The sequence below is a fragment of the Ips typographus genome, linkage group LG4 (assembly GCF_016097725.1).
Source record: "Ips typographus isolate SLU linkage group LG4, UJ_Ityp_2.0, whole genome shotgun sequence".
NCBI lineage: Eukaryota > Metazoa > Arthropoda > Insecta > Coleoptera > Curculionidae > Ips > Ips typographus.
The window spans coordinates 8,262,989-8,277,530 of NC_138425.1; the positions used below are offsets into that span (position 1 = coordinate 8,262,989).

Genomic DNA, 14,542 nt, shown 5'->3' on the forward strand with positions numbered 1-14,542 from the left:
GTCTTGTGTTGGGACGACTAGGTTAATGTTATTTTCAACTTAGTTGAAAATAGTGCGAAATTCCATTTTCCCAACAAACCTTTTTTTGTGTGAGACAGAAGACCCAATAAACCAAGAAAAAAAGAGCAAAAAATATTTTGACAATTATTTTTAACACGGAACTTAAACTGCTTTTCAAGATTTTATTTTTTGTCACATTTAGTTGGTAAAGTCAGTATACAGAATCCAACTAAAATATTGTCAACGATGGTACAAAAGTAGGTAGGTTTTTGGGATGTAACCGTTTGAGGAGGAGTGCCATAGCTCCTATTCCAGGGTAATATTGCAAAGTTGGCAAATGTAATTTTTTAAGTTTTTAAATTTTTGACACTTCAAAATTCAAAATGCAACAGAACGATACAACCCAAAAGTTTAGATAGAGGCATGGAAGTCGTTTTGCTCTATTTCAAATAAATCTGACATACAAATCTTGTTAAAATGACCTAACTTAGTTTTCACACATCCTGAAATTGTGATTATAAACCAGACACATACATACTAATTAACAAATATCATTTTCATTACCAGGTTGTTCAATTTGTAATGTTAAATTGATTCAATTAAATTAATTCAATTGATAACTTGTATGATAAATAAACTTTTGATATAATTCAACTCTCATATTTAATAATTCGTTTATTAAATTTGAAATTTCTGTACAAATCAATACATTTTATTTTATTGTGTATTAAGCTTCGATCCTTACTCCAACCAATTTTTACTCTAAAAATTTGCGTGCTGTTATACTAAAATGTATTTTTTTATTCTTCTTATTCCTACACACACAAAATCACAGTTTTATATTAATTAATCGTAACATGAACGCTGAGAAACACGTTTGTTTTGCATTACATAAATAATGACTTATCGTTGATTAATTATCTTGTTGCCTATAAATCCATGTTTTTACTACATTGAATGGCACAGTTTCTTGCACTTAAAAAAAATACTATAAAATTATTTCTAAACTATTACACGGTTATTATGACTAACCATTTTACTTGATCTGTTGGAACGAGTTACAGTCAAAACCACTTTTCATGCCGTTATAAACAATATTACAAACTGTCAATTAACCGGTTTTTAATGTATTTTACCTACATAATAAACATCAAGATAAGACTTAAAAACGCCAGTAATTTTCGCCGAAAGTAATTTACAGAAACTTTTGCAAAGTAAAAGTGTACTAAAAGCGTTAATTAGCATTTTGCAATCGTGTAATTTATTACTGTGGGAGTTGTATTATAAATGTTTCGATATTTTAAGGTTTTTTCCTTCAGCACGCATTAATCAAATCAAAACTCGTTTTCTTTTAGCCGATCATATATTAAAAGCTTACGTTATCAGACAGGAGAAAGAGTCTAATCAATTTTTCGTTTAGAACCAGAATATTTTCCACTAGAGTGCGGCCAAGTTTATAATTATTCCTGAGTGATTTGTTGTCGAAGCCAATAAGCTCTTTAGAAATATCAAAGTGTACTTAGATAATAAACAGATTGTGTGCAATAATTATAATATAATTTATAGGCCGGATTAATGCTTAATCTATACGGATCCTTTTACGTGTTAGCGTTTTAATATGGTTGGAGGCTGGCTTGTTTATTATGACCAACATGTTACTGTAAACGGCCGTAAATAATTCGTTATGTTGACTTAATTATGGTTAATTGTCATAAATTAATAGTTGCAACTAGTGTCAGAGGGGGGAAAACAACGTTCAAGTACTATAACAATTTATAGTTGCATCATTCAAACAGGATTTTATTAGTTTTAATCTTGAAAGTAATGTATGCATAAGCTTTCATCTTTATGTTACATTTGATTAGATAAATAGGTAGCCTGATGATTAGAAAGTATTTTTTTCTTTATCCTTATTTATATTTTATAATAGAGACAACTTTAACTTTGTGTTTAAAATTCTTTGACAATTATTTTCAACAAGAACACAAAATAAGTTTTTCTAAAACGTCTCTTGTTATTCTGAAATTTCTAAAATAAAGCATTCCAATCATGTGGACTGGAATTTTTTTTTCAGTTAATTTACTGTAATGTAGGTGTCATAAATTTTTGTAAAAACTAATAAAATACTGTCAAATTTTGAAAATAAACCTGGAAAAGCAAAAAACGGACTCGCTGAAAATGCTTTGAAACAAATTTTGAAAAATTTCTAACGTTTTCAAATATCTGATAAAACTATACGTTAATTAGACACGTAAAACTAGTTTTTGGAAAGTTAGCTTAGACCTGAAGAGACCCCTTTTGAAGATGAAGTTGATATACTTTTAAGTATCAAATATGAGATATTTTCTTAATGCCGACTTTTCTGGAAAATGGACATCTTGACTTAGCTGCAGATTATTATAGAGATGCTTTATTAACATATTCAATATTGTTTTCTATTAACCTAACCTAAAGTTGCTTTCAAATTTTAAAAACCAATTTGAAGAATCCTCGAATTGCCAAAGCACTCTAAACATAAAGTTGTTTGCATCTCAAAAACTTGAACCAGCTGTAAATGTGTTAAAATGCCAGAAACTTAAAAAATAACATTTTTAATTAGGTTATAATACTATCAAAGTAACTTAACTTTTGCAAATTATTCTGGAAATAATCGAAATGTTAAAAACTTTGTAAATTCAGGGAGTTAAATAAAGTTAGTTAACTGGCTTTTCTTTTTCCAAGATAATAACTTGACTTTGGAACTTGATGTGTTCTATGTCAATTAGGAGTTTGTTTTAATTGTGTCTGGCAGTTTTAAAAAGACCTGAGAATACTTTAAATAAAACTTAATTAATTGAAAACAACTCTTGTTTGCTGCTTTCACGAGAAACAAGTTGTTTGTTTTTCTAACCAAAATTGTAAAACGGCAACGTCTGATTTCAATTACACGAACAATCTAATAATTTGATTGAAAGCTTCAACCGGTAAAATCCCTTGGTAATTAATTACCTTTAGGAAAACCCATTTTAAATAGGTGAAAGGTCAAGGAACCTCAAAAGATTAATGGCGTAATAATAAAGTTTGACGTGTTGCAAGGCGGAGTTTCTTCTGATTGATACACGGCAATTATTGGTACTTTATCACTCCAATCAAAATTCAGTTAAGTAATTTTTAATTACTCAGTTGGGAAAATATGCAGAACTGACAAAAGCCTGAGCAAAAGTTAAAAGGTCTTAATTGCTTGACTGATGAATATTACTTAATTAGACGAGCTTTGCGCACGTGTCTTGGTACAGGATACAGAATCTAATTAACATTGGTTATAAATAACTTTGAGAAGAAACAAATTCTGTGCCATCTTTTAAAGTGTTACGCATGTAAACAATTTTGATATATAAGCTAATAATAAATTAATTTTTGGCTGCAGTTCAAACTCATACCTTTATGCATTAGTGCTAAACATATGTAGTCTAAATTTTGGTGTAGGTATAATACGAAACAAAACCATTAAAGCGAAAACACTCGTTTAATGAAGATCTGAATAAACAAAAGCATGACATTATTTAAACAAAATCAAGTCCGGTTCCACATTTTTATGGTAATGACTTTCGTTTGGCCTGTTCGAGACAAGTATGCCCACTAGAAATAGCTTGAACAAGAAGGTTTATAACAGAGATATAACAGCTGTTGTCTATTAGTTTTCTACCTGCTCGAAAAGTCGCTTTTCATCCGGAATGATATAACATTATAAGAGAGGATGATGATACTAAATTATTTCGTGCATTTTAATGCAACCTCATAAGTCATCGTGGGATAGATTTTATCTCTTGCGGTTAAAAATGAATTATAACATATTTGCTTGTCTGAGTATGGAAACAGGCATTTACAAAAATACAAGTGAAGTATAAACAGTCAGAAAAGAACTTCAATCAGTGATGACTTTACAAGCACTTTACAGGGCCGGAAATCATTAATTGAGTAAATAATACACATATCCTTTTGTTAATTGAAGTAAGTGTTCCTATATATGTTAATACTAAAAGCAAACAGTATGGTTTTTATACATCAAAGTGTGCACTCAAGACCACCACATTTACAGTACTACTCATTCAGGAAAAGTGAAAAACTTGTTTTCAAACTGATTATAATCTTCGATTGAGGTTTCTAGGAAGTTAATAATGAACAAGAATCTGAAACTAACAGAAAATTGACCGTCTGATCTTTGACCTGCCAGCCTTACGAAGTTTATCATCCGGCCCGTATACGCTAGAAGAAATGAAGCACGATTTCCTTTAAAATATTTAATTAACTCCCGACCAGTCCTATAAGCAACGGCATTAATCCAATATGAAAATCTGAGGTGAAGTGTTTATGTGACAGGTATGCACGTCTTATACAAAGCAAATTACCTCATCTCTTCGCACCGGTGGAAATTCCCCTCCGGGGATAATCCCCTACAGAGAGCGAAATTTATGGTAATTGTTCAAGTATTAAGGTACATAATGAGCTGGGTGTCTTTGTATCTATTCATAAAAATAGAAGAAGTTAATTTTGTAAAAATTGTTTTTGATGTAAGATTCTTGAAATGATCCGAGAATAGTTAGTTTCTTGGTTTGGTTTTTTGCATGTAATTTACTTCATTGGGACACTCTGTAAACAGGAAATATTTTTTTCCCAGTAATATCGACAAAAACAAGTTTCATAAATATTGGGATTACTTCACGTGCTGCTGTCAAGGTTCGGTTTAATTTATCTTCGAAAATGGGTGTCATCAATTTAAATAATGAACATGAAGGTCGGTTCCTAAATTTTGTATTTGTGGGAAGAGTAAATAAACTTAATTAAGTTATCGTGGTAATTAATTTTTTTTATGTAAAAAATGTTTACTGTTTTACTAACACTATTCAAGCAATAAATGGACAGCAACCGTAACAACTAATATTAATTCCTGTTGGCTATGTGGATCCAACTAATTAGCAAATACCTAATTTAGATTAAGCCTAATCTCAAATAGGTTTGTAAATAATCCTAAATTAATCGAAGTGAGCACCAGTTATGTTTCAGATAAATAGAATGGAAAGAAGGAAATGGATGTTTATGATACTTGATACAGTGTCAAAAAACTGAATTTGTAAGGCATTATATGTTTATTAATTTAGCGCTTTATTGCTTTAATACACCTGTCAAAAACCTTAGTTTTCATGGGTTTAAACGTTAGTACCAACCAAGAACTGTACCCGTTGATCAAATAAATCAGGGAATCGGCTAAAAAAAAGTCCACATGGTTTACAATATCTTCAAAAAACTATTATACTCCGAGGAACAGTTTTACTTTAAAACCATGAGACTCATCTCATTTTACTTTGATTTTCGCTATACTTTACAGCGTTTAATACATTTCAACTGACATCAATCCCAGATTTGCTAACACAGCTTTTAAATTGGTACTTCTAAAGGTAATAAACTGGTTCCTAGATTTTTAAAAGTTTACTTCAATTAAAGAAAATTTCCAAGATCTGACGACCACAATTATAGAAACAATTTTAATGTAACCAACGTGTAAAATCCAAGAAGTGAACACCTGGCAAATTAACGAGTAATTAAACCAATTTAACGACCGAAAATTTTGCACTGGTTTACGCCTTGGCTTGGACATTTACGTCCTTCCGAACGTGACTGTTCAACAGTAATTCCCCATTCCCACCTAATAAACTTATTTGTGTTACAAAACTCTATGTATTTATTAAGAACTTAGTATTAATGTGCAACGATCAGACTAACCACAAAAAACGTTTTCTACAAAAAAATGTCATGAGAAAGGAATTCAAACTTTTAAAACTAGTTTTCAAGTTGCATTATGGCTGTGGAATTCTCACAGTTAACACTAATTTATGTGGTTGATAGATCAGCTGCCTAGATTACTCATGCCTTTACAAATTCACTATGTAAATAGATGTTAATGCATTATTATTGCTTGTTGGTATAAAGCGAACAATATTTTTCGTGTTGTAAAGTGTGTGAGAATAATGTAATTGGATAAGCAGCAGAAACATGGAAGTTCTAAGAAACTTATCCCTAGAAATAAAGTGTAGGTTTCAAACAAAGATTGTATCATTAAGTTGGAATACACTGGTGATAAAACAACATCGTATAACAACAAATAGGAAACATTAAAGGTTGCCTCAAGGGGTTGCCCTTTTGGGGTGATTATCCGTCTATATTGTCTAGTCTAGACGGATAGCCCCAACAACTAACCAAGCAATTTTTCTGTAGTAGTCAAGTTAATGCATGAAGTACTAAGGAAAGCAGACAAAAAAAACTAGTTGGTGAAACCGATGGTGAAAAAGTAACATTGTATGAATATTGATTTAAAGTGTGAATTTATTTCAGCCATTTAAACATACTATTCCAAGAGATGTTACAAGTAAAATTTAGGAAAACCGTTTATTACATAAAAGGGTGTGTAAGGGTGAAGTGGTCATAATCTCGACTAAATGGACTAGTTTCTATGTTACTTAAAATAACATCCACCAACCTTTCGACAGCGTCATTTCCTGTCATCACCAAGGCTAGAAGCTATTTTTAAACGAGATTTGAATTGTATTTTTAACAAATAAACAAATTAAACAAGTACGTATTTGTAGCTATTATCGGAATTTGATATCTTTGTGAAAAAATCGTTTAGAAATTTTGCTGTTTCTTTTTTGAAATTACGCTCGGACACGTCAATTTTGTCGTTTTTCTGATGATAAATTAGTGTATACAGACCGGTCTAGAAATAAATTACACCCATCTTATTTTATTTTACTAAATGGGATTACCTCTTTTTTTCCTCCAGTAGAGTGCCGGTTGTACCAACTCAGTTTAGAGCAGAGTTTAGTTAAACCAGAACTAATCGTTTTCCATATGAAATGTATTCCATAGTGACGTTTCTGACTTAAACCGAACGCAAGAATTGAACCAGACTGTTATAAGGTTTGAATAAATGACTAATAGAAGCTCGGGTAGATGTGCAAATGGTAGCGATTTTTAGGTCCCAGCCAAATTGGGTACCTGGCTAAATAGGAACCACTAAATTCAGGTACTTAAAGCTTTATAACCCAATTTATTATAGCGACTAATTGGAAACATTGATTGCTCTGATAAAAAATGGTCTGAAACACTGAAACTTACACCCACCAAAAGAAAAGGAAGTAACATTGACCAAAAGTACAAACTTATTCAGTTAAGTTAAAACGGAATAAACTAGTTTTCAATTTTTTTTCTGGTTACGTTATATTAATGAGTACTCACAATACCCTAGGGCTTAGCAGGTAAACTGGGTATCCACAACACCTTCAGCTAGTTACAACTAAGCCTTAAATTAACTGACCATCTGTTCATGGCAACATAAAAATATTTTGCATTGCATCATTTATCATATCCAAAATACCAAATGGTGGCAGGGTATGTTGGAGATTCTGAAGCATCTGAAAGCAGTATGCGTCTCTTCGTTTATTGAATATTATGGAGGATGTTTCAATATAAGGTTAGAGAAAACTTAGGGTTGGTTTGTATGAAGGAATTCCAGTTAAACTGTCACACATGCATGTTGTATATCTTTTTTTCGAACTTAAGATAAACCGTGAATAAGCTTGAATCTACACTACAGCAAGTCTAGTCTAGAAAAATAAACATTTTTGAAAATTTCTCCAAATGCGATATTTTGTTAAAAATATATTACACTTAAAATTATATTGGTTTATAATACTTATATCCCGGATTAATCGTTTAAGGTATAGTCTTATTCCATACAATGTTTACATCAAATGAAATCAATTTTATGTTAGAGGTTTGAAAACTGATGGAATAGGGTGGATGAGAGTTGGATGGTATATCCTTAAGTAGGAGTAACTGTACCTTGTATAAGTACTGGTCAAACATCCTACAAACGTCAACGTCACTTCCAACGCAATAGGTGGCCTCCATACTATCACAATTCCCAATGAGAGTAGTGATCGAAGCCACAATCGGCTTTAAATGTTCCAGCGTTGTGGCTTGATTTCACGTCCTCAGTTCCAAAGAAGAAATGTTAATTATAAACACGGTGGTTAAATGTTAAAATAATCCAATGGTGAACGTCAAGATCACAAGATCCAAACCACAACAGATTCACTGTCCGCGTGTCCCATGTGGAAAAAGATCAGCAGCGTGGTCAAATTCAAAAAAAAGAGCGCGCGCGATCTTAACCGCCGTTGATATTAGGTGAGTCCGGGACAATTTAACCGCTGAGCGTGATCCGACAGATGGAATAGACTATGCTAGGTGCATATCGCGTAATAATACGAGTCGATAGTGTAAAAGCTCTCTGTTACGTCTCTCGTTTGCGCGATCAAAACGTGGAGAAAGATCGGGAAGGAATACGCGGCGCGAGCTCTTCGACTCGGTGGTCTCGAACCCCTCCCCAACTGCACGTAGTCGGTGGAAAGCTGCGCCAAGGAGGAGAGAACTGGAAGGCCCCCGCGTCGTGCCGTTGAATCTCAAAAATCCATGAAAAAGGAATAAATAATATTATTACATGCCCTTTTGTAATAGTCCCCTTGACGGTTAAACTTAGGTTATGTTTTAGCTTTTTGCTTCTTCTTTTCCGTCAACAATAATTTATTGTCAGACACTTTGGGTCGATTTTTCTTTCGCCCCTTCCGTTCAGTCTGTTTGATGTCTTTGACACTCCAATATTTCAGCATTCATTAGTTTCATACTTGTACAAACCCTTCTTTGTTGAAAAGCTGCTTTGGTTCAATCAGTCACTTCAACTAGTCCAATTACCTAAATGATTACCAGAATCAAAATCTCATTCAAAAAACCGTCACTTTTCAAATTTTCTAACAAGTTTATATTCTCAATAATTGAATAATTTATCCATTATCATGAACAGAGCATATACAGTGAAAAGACATATTAGAAGAAAGAAACATGACAGTGATGACAATCCACAATCATCATAATGAATGTGAAGTAGCTTCTTCAGTCATAGAATAAACTAAAATAAAGTAATAGTAATAACAAAATGTCTGTCATGTAGTTCATCATAATGAAGTTAATAAAGAAAGTGACATAAGCATACATTGAATCTTTATTTTCGTAAAACGAGCAAACCAAACCTCGACTTCTTGATTTTACTTTCTAACAGGCCTATTTCTTCCTACTTTAAGTTTTTCTGTATGTCCTTTACTGCATCACTACATCCTAAAGCGTGGCTGTTCAAATACTGCACAATTTAAAAAACATGCAGAAAAATATTTTGATTGAGTAAAAATAATTTCTGAAAATCTTCCAAATACTCTGCTGCACTGCTCCTGCCTGTGCTTCCAAACCTGAGCAGCTGTTTTTCAGGAAGAAATCAGAGTTTTTTGGCAACAAAGCATAAATAATAAATTCACCATGATTTGGGTTCTAAAACACAGAGGAGTTCAGGAAAATGAGGAAGGTCTGATTGAAAAGGGAGCCAATAGTTCCTTTATTCTAGACTGGTTTGGAAGTCACATCTACAAATACGAGGTCAAATTCAAAGAGAACATGATCGAAAGAGCCAAGCTCTGGAAGCAAGCTGTTTGATGCATTAAAAGGAATTTCTTGGAGTAATGCATTTATAGCATCAATAAATTCACTCATACGTTTCCTTTCAGGACACTGTGGCTTCAGGACTCTACTTCTTGAAAGCAGGGAGCAAAACTCTCAATAGAAGTGTTGATAGAATGTACGGAAGAAGTTGACTCTTGGCAGGCTCTTGTCACATTCTGTATACTTTTCTCTTCCTTCCCTCATTTCAAGACTATACACCCAGAGAATATTTTAAGCGGATAGACTAAGGAAGACATTGTGACAGTCTCAAAAATAAGAAAAAAGTTGTTTGATAGCTTCATCATCATTGAAGAGAAGATTCCTTCTCTAAAGCCAACTCTGTTGATAATTTTTATTAAGTCCTTGAAGCTGGATGAAATGCTGTGATTAACGCAGATTCTAGAATTCCTACTCTTAAATCTACCATCTAGTATAAACCAGAGATGGGCTCTGAGCTACCAAGTGTAACTTCGTGTAATGTCAATATAGTTTACGCGTAGTCTACTCAAAGTCTACGTGGAAGATTTTCAAAATCAACGTAAAAAATAAAAATAAGGTTATGTTATTTCATTTGTTTATTTCTGCCGGATTTTATGATAATTTTCAATTCAGTGAGATTTTCAAAACCCAAGAACTACTGTGTTGTCAATAAATATTGTAGGTGAGAGCTCTGTTGTCACTGTGTAAGATTTCATGTACATTACGCTTCGTCTACACGGAATGCGAAATCTACTCGTTGTCAATAGTATTGAAGTAACATTTTCAGTATTTATTTTTCTAGACCATTGCTTGAACAAATCTAGAAGAAAAAAAGTGTTTACATCCACATTCAACCAAAAAAAACAACTAGAAAATTAATTTAATTGAGACGCTTTTAATGGAAAGCTAAGAGATAAACTTTCGGAATTATTGCTCATTAAATATTCTCGTAAAGTAAACTTTTTATTGGCCAGTTAATTAACCTCCGCGATTAAAAAGTATTTTATTTAAATATTGCCTCGCCACCTCTTATTTCTTCCGTTTCTTTTATTTATGCCTCCTCACACAGAGTTAATACGCTTTAAATTGCGCAAGTCGCTTTTAATGCCCTTAAATAATTTTTTAATTTAATTTATTAGACGCGAGCTTGTGAAAACACGATTCCTAGCCGACGGCGATAATAATTGTTCTTTACGAATGCAAATTTAAACAGACTGCGCTTAAGACCTACCTGTCCGGTTGGTGCGATCAGGAAAAGTTCGCATTATTAAGCTTCAGGCAGTCGCTCGAGCTTTTTCGTACATGAAAACTCATTTAGGCTACATCTCAGGAAAATCCTTATAATCCCTGTATTAATTTGCCTTTTAAACTCAGCCCGATTAAAGTTTTCTTTAAGGATTTTTTCAAAGTAGCTCCCGTACACTGATTTGCAGAACATTTTAATTGCGGCTCTAAAAATTACCGGATTAGCACACTGATCGCAGACATGTTGGTGTTTGTTAAAAAAGCTGTATGCGTACATGCTACACACCCGAAATGGATAATTCTATTTATGATTGACGTGGGCAAATTGGTCGAGATATGTTCGATATAAACCGCTGTTTAAACCAGAGGTTAATAATCTATTTATCTGTCGTTTTTTTGCACAGGTATGCCTAATTGTATAACAATTACCAATATCAGCTATTTTCAGTCAATGAAAAAGAAAATTATTTCAGTTAATTCTAGTGATACTATTTTTTAGTATTTAATAAGAAAATTTTCAATTTCTCAAACTTTCCAATATGATGATTTGCAACTTTACTTTGCTATTCCTGTACTGCTTGTTTAGACAGTTCCAGGATTTGGGATTGATAGGGATAGTTCTGCTAAACTCTCTGATCTTATTCTTTAGACAACTACTCAGTCTAAGACATGAGCAAAAGTTGGTATTCAGTATTGTGCGAATTCATAGATGCATTTACTCTGGTGGGCAAGATTTTACTATTACACAGAATATTTATTAATTTCCTACATTTGTAGTAATTTATCTAGTTAATAAATCGTGTGTTCTTATTCTCGTATTGAAAAATAGTGGTTGCGTGCAATAGATTTGCTAATCTTGATCCTCTAAAATAGTGTGAATTCAACTGTCGCCTGCCAAATATTATTATTTTAATGTAATTACTATTCGACTCCCATTTAGCATCTGTTTTGATGTTATTTGAAGATTTTCCTGGAACCCTTTACTTCGAATAATGAAAGGTAGACTCAATAAGCTTATTTTAAGATGACGGTCTTCCTGAACATCATAGAGTTTAAAACAGAGTTTGCATCATTGATAAAGAAATATTCTTAATTATTAATAAGTTATATTTTGTTTAAAAGGAAAACCAAAGCAACGATCTGAATGTAATTCTGGGAAGCTTACAACCGATTGACGAAATCGTCAATTACCAAAACAAAGTCCCGAGTTCTTCCCCATTCACAAAACGTTAAAAATCCAAACTGAACCGTCTGGGATCCTGGGAATAGCAATAAAAAAAACAGCGACGATCCGAACTTTTATTCGGTGGCATCACGCAATCAAATCCTAGACAGAAAAGTGAACGAACGACCTTGGCGTGGGTTCACGAATCGATGTGGGTCGGTGTTTGTAGTACGCGATGCGGATATTTTGACACTTTGTAAAATGGTAATGGTGACAATCTGCTTTTCATCTCGAAGCGGTGGCGGCGGAGGCGGCGGCGACGACGACGGCGGCAAGCGAGCGTGCCTCCACGCTATCCCGCCGTTCTCGGGCCGGCCGCTTAGGGGATTTCATTCATGACGATCCTGCTGGTTCAAGTTCATAACAACACTTAGGAAACTCGAAAGCCTTTTTTGTGCTTTCGATTTGTTTTTCCGGCTTGTCGGCTTTGCCCGAATCGTTCAGGTCAGTTTTGGAGACCGGAATTTTGTGGATAGACACGAAAAATGACTTTATAGCCTCTTTACGATCCCATTCATAATGATTGACTTAACTTTCTTTTATAAAGATGGGTTAGGCTTAGCTTAGTTGTGGGTAATTTTCAGACCTAGTGTGTCTTATTGGCGCAGTAGGTAGGATAGCAGTTACTTTAAATACACTTCACCATATTAGTATCATGATTTGACACAATCTTAACTACTTCCAGAGAAATTAAAACACACTTTCATTTCAAGATTTAAAGTAGGTACGTTTTTTGGTCAACTGACCACACCGTTTTTAGATCAAACTTCTAGAAAGTGTAGTGCTAACAGAATTCACTATTTATCGAAACTTTCCAGGTTAATTTGAATATTTTTTGATACAACAGACTTAAGTGCTTCAGGCCATAATTTGCATTTTCTCTTCTGTGTCTCAGATCAACGGGGACAATGTTTTATTTGGTGCTGATTTGTAAACCGAGTAATCACTGTGTCATTTAATTAAGTTGAATTTTCTATAAAAGGACCATTTTGGGAGTTCTGTGTTTTGGTCTTCAGTGTATTTTTGGTCTCATTTAGTTGAGAACACTTGTAGTTGTAAAGTAAGTTGCATGCAAAACCTTAGATTTATATGGTCACAAACTGTAAGGAGAGATAATCCATCCAAAAATATGAGAAAAATGTACTATGAACATATTCTATGAAATGTTTCTTCTTCAAGATACATTTTTGTAAATATCTCCAAAACCGTTTGACGACTGAGAGAGCAACTTTTGCAAGATTAGTTTCCTAGGAAAACAGTTTTTTTGTGTAAATCAATTCATTTTACATAAACCTGTGGCGAAAATTGTATATTAACAATGTTTTTTTATCCCTAAACTTTCTTATTACTGAAAAAATGGGTCCTTTAAAAACGTTTTTCAAAACCTTGTAGTTCCTATGTTCCAGTTTGTTTTTTATTTTTTTCCTTCATAATTTGATGAAAGTAATCTAACCTAACTTAAATTTGAGTTAGATCTCAGATTGATATTTTTCTACACTTTAATTTACTAGGATAGTCAGTTAGATAAATTTAAATTATTCTTCTGGAGAACATTTAGAAAGATTGCAGCAACAATAAACAATATTATTTCTAATAAATAAATCTAATCGATTATCTGAGAAGATGATTTGGTGATACATTTTTGTTATTGCTGGTAATATGTAAAATATTAGCGCCAAAAATCGGACAGGTAAAACTCAATCACGACTAGCGATATAATCGATTAATAAACAGTGGCAAAATGTGGCCTTGGTATATTAACACTGTATTAACAAAGAGGTTTTATGAATGAGCCCGCAAATTGAATGAAATATCGGCCAATATTGAATTTCATTTACAAGCAGTGAAATGCAACGTTTATTAGTTTTTGCATATTTACTATTTTGTGCCGCATTGACCATTTTAGTCGTTACTGAAATATTTGTGCCGCGTTAATTAACTGTCGAAAGATGGTCAAAGCAAAATTTTTCCCGCGAAGGTCAGCAAAAAGTTTCGATTGCCCCGAAACTTAGATAATTTTACTCCAGGGGATCGGGTTAAAAAGTTAGGATCTATTAGCGCAGTCGGTGTATTAGAGTTTGCCCTAAAACAGCAAGAAAATCTGCCAAGTAAGCACAGCTAATGGATTTATTCTGTTTATTAGTTTTGACGTGAAAAGGATGTTTTTCGTTCGCGAAAAGCAAGCCTTAATTGACCTGATTTGAGGTCGGAGTACGAGGAAAGGGTAACTGGGGTGGATTATTCACCCTCAAGTTACTCTTTAAGTTATGAGAGTAAACCTAATTGCAGACGGGGAATACTTTCTATCAGTTTTGGTTGTATCTAAAAATACATTTTCAAGTTTTTGTAAAACTGAACTACTACGTAAAGCATTACAAATTGAACTTATATTTTCACGTAAAAAAAGGAATGTAAAGCAATTCGACAAAGTCAGAAACCAAAAATTTTAACTTACAGAGAAATAACAAATTTAGAAAAAAGGTTTAGAACGTTTTAAAATTCTGTAAACTA

The 14,542-nt window shown here is 33.1% G+C and overlaps 1 protein-coding gene across 4 annotated transcripts in view; it reads right to left on the reverse strand.

Moving 5' to 3' along the window:
* The window catches only part of LOC145727539 (uncharacterized), a 75,461-nt gene extending 67,079 nt beyond the window's left edge, over positions 1-8,382 (reverse strand). For 2 of the 4 annotated variants that reach the window (XR_014177893.1, XM_081977152.1), the window contains exon 1: positions 7,879-8,382. Coding sequence is in view for 3 of the 4 variants with exons in the window: in XM_081977152.1 (XP_081833278.1) it covers positions 7,879-7,947 (69 nt within the window). In the remaining variant the exon portion in view is untranslated. The remainder of the gene's footprint in view (positions 1-7,878) is intronic. The other 2 variants (XM_081977147.1, XM_081977148.1) reach the window with 2 other exon arrangements.
* Positions 8,383-14,542: the final 6,160 nt, after the last annotated feature.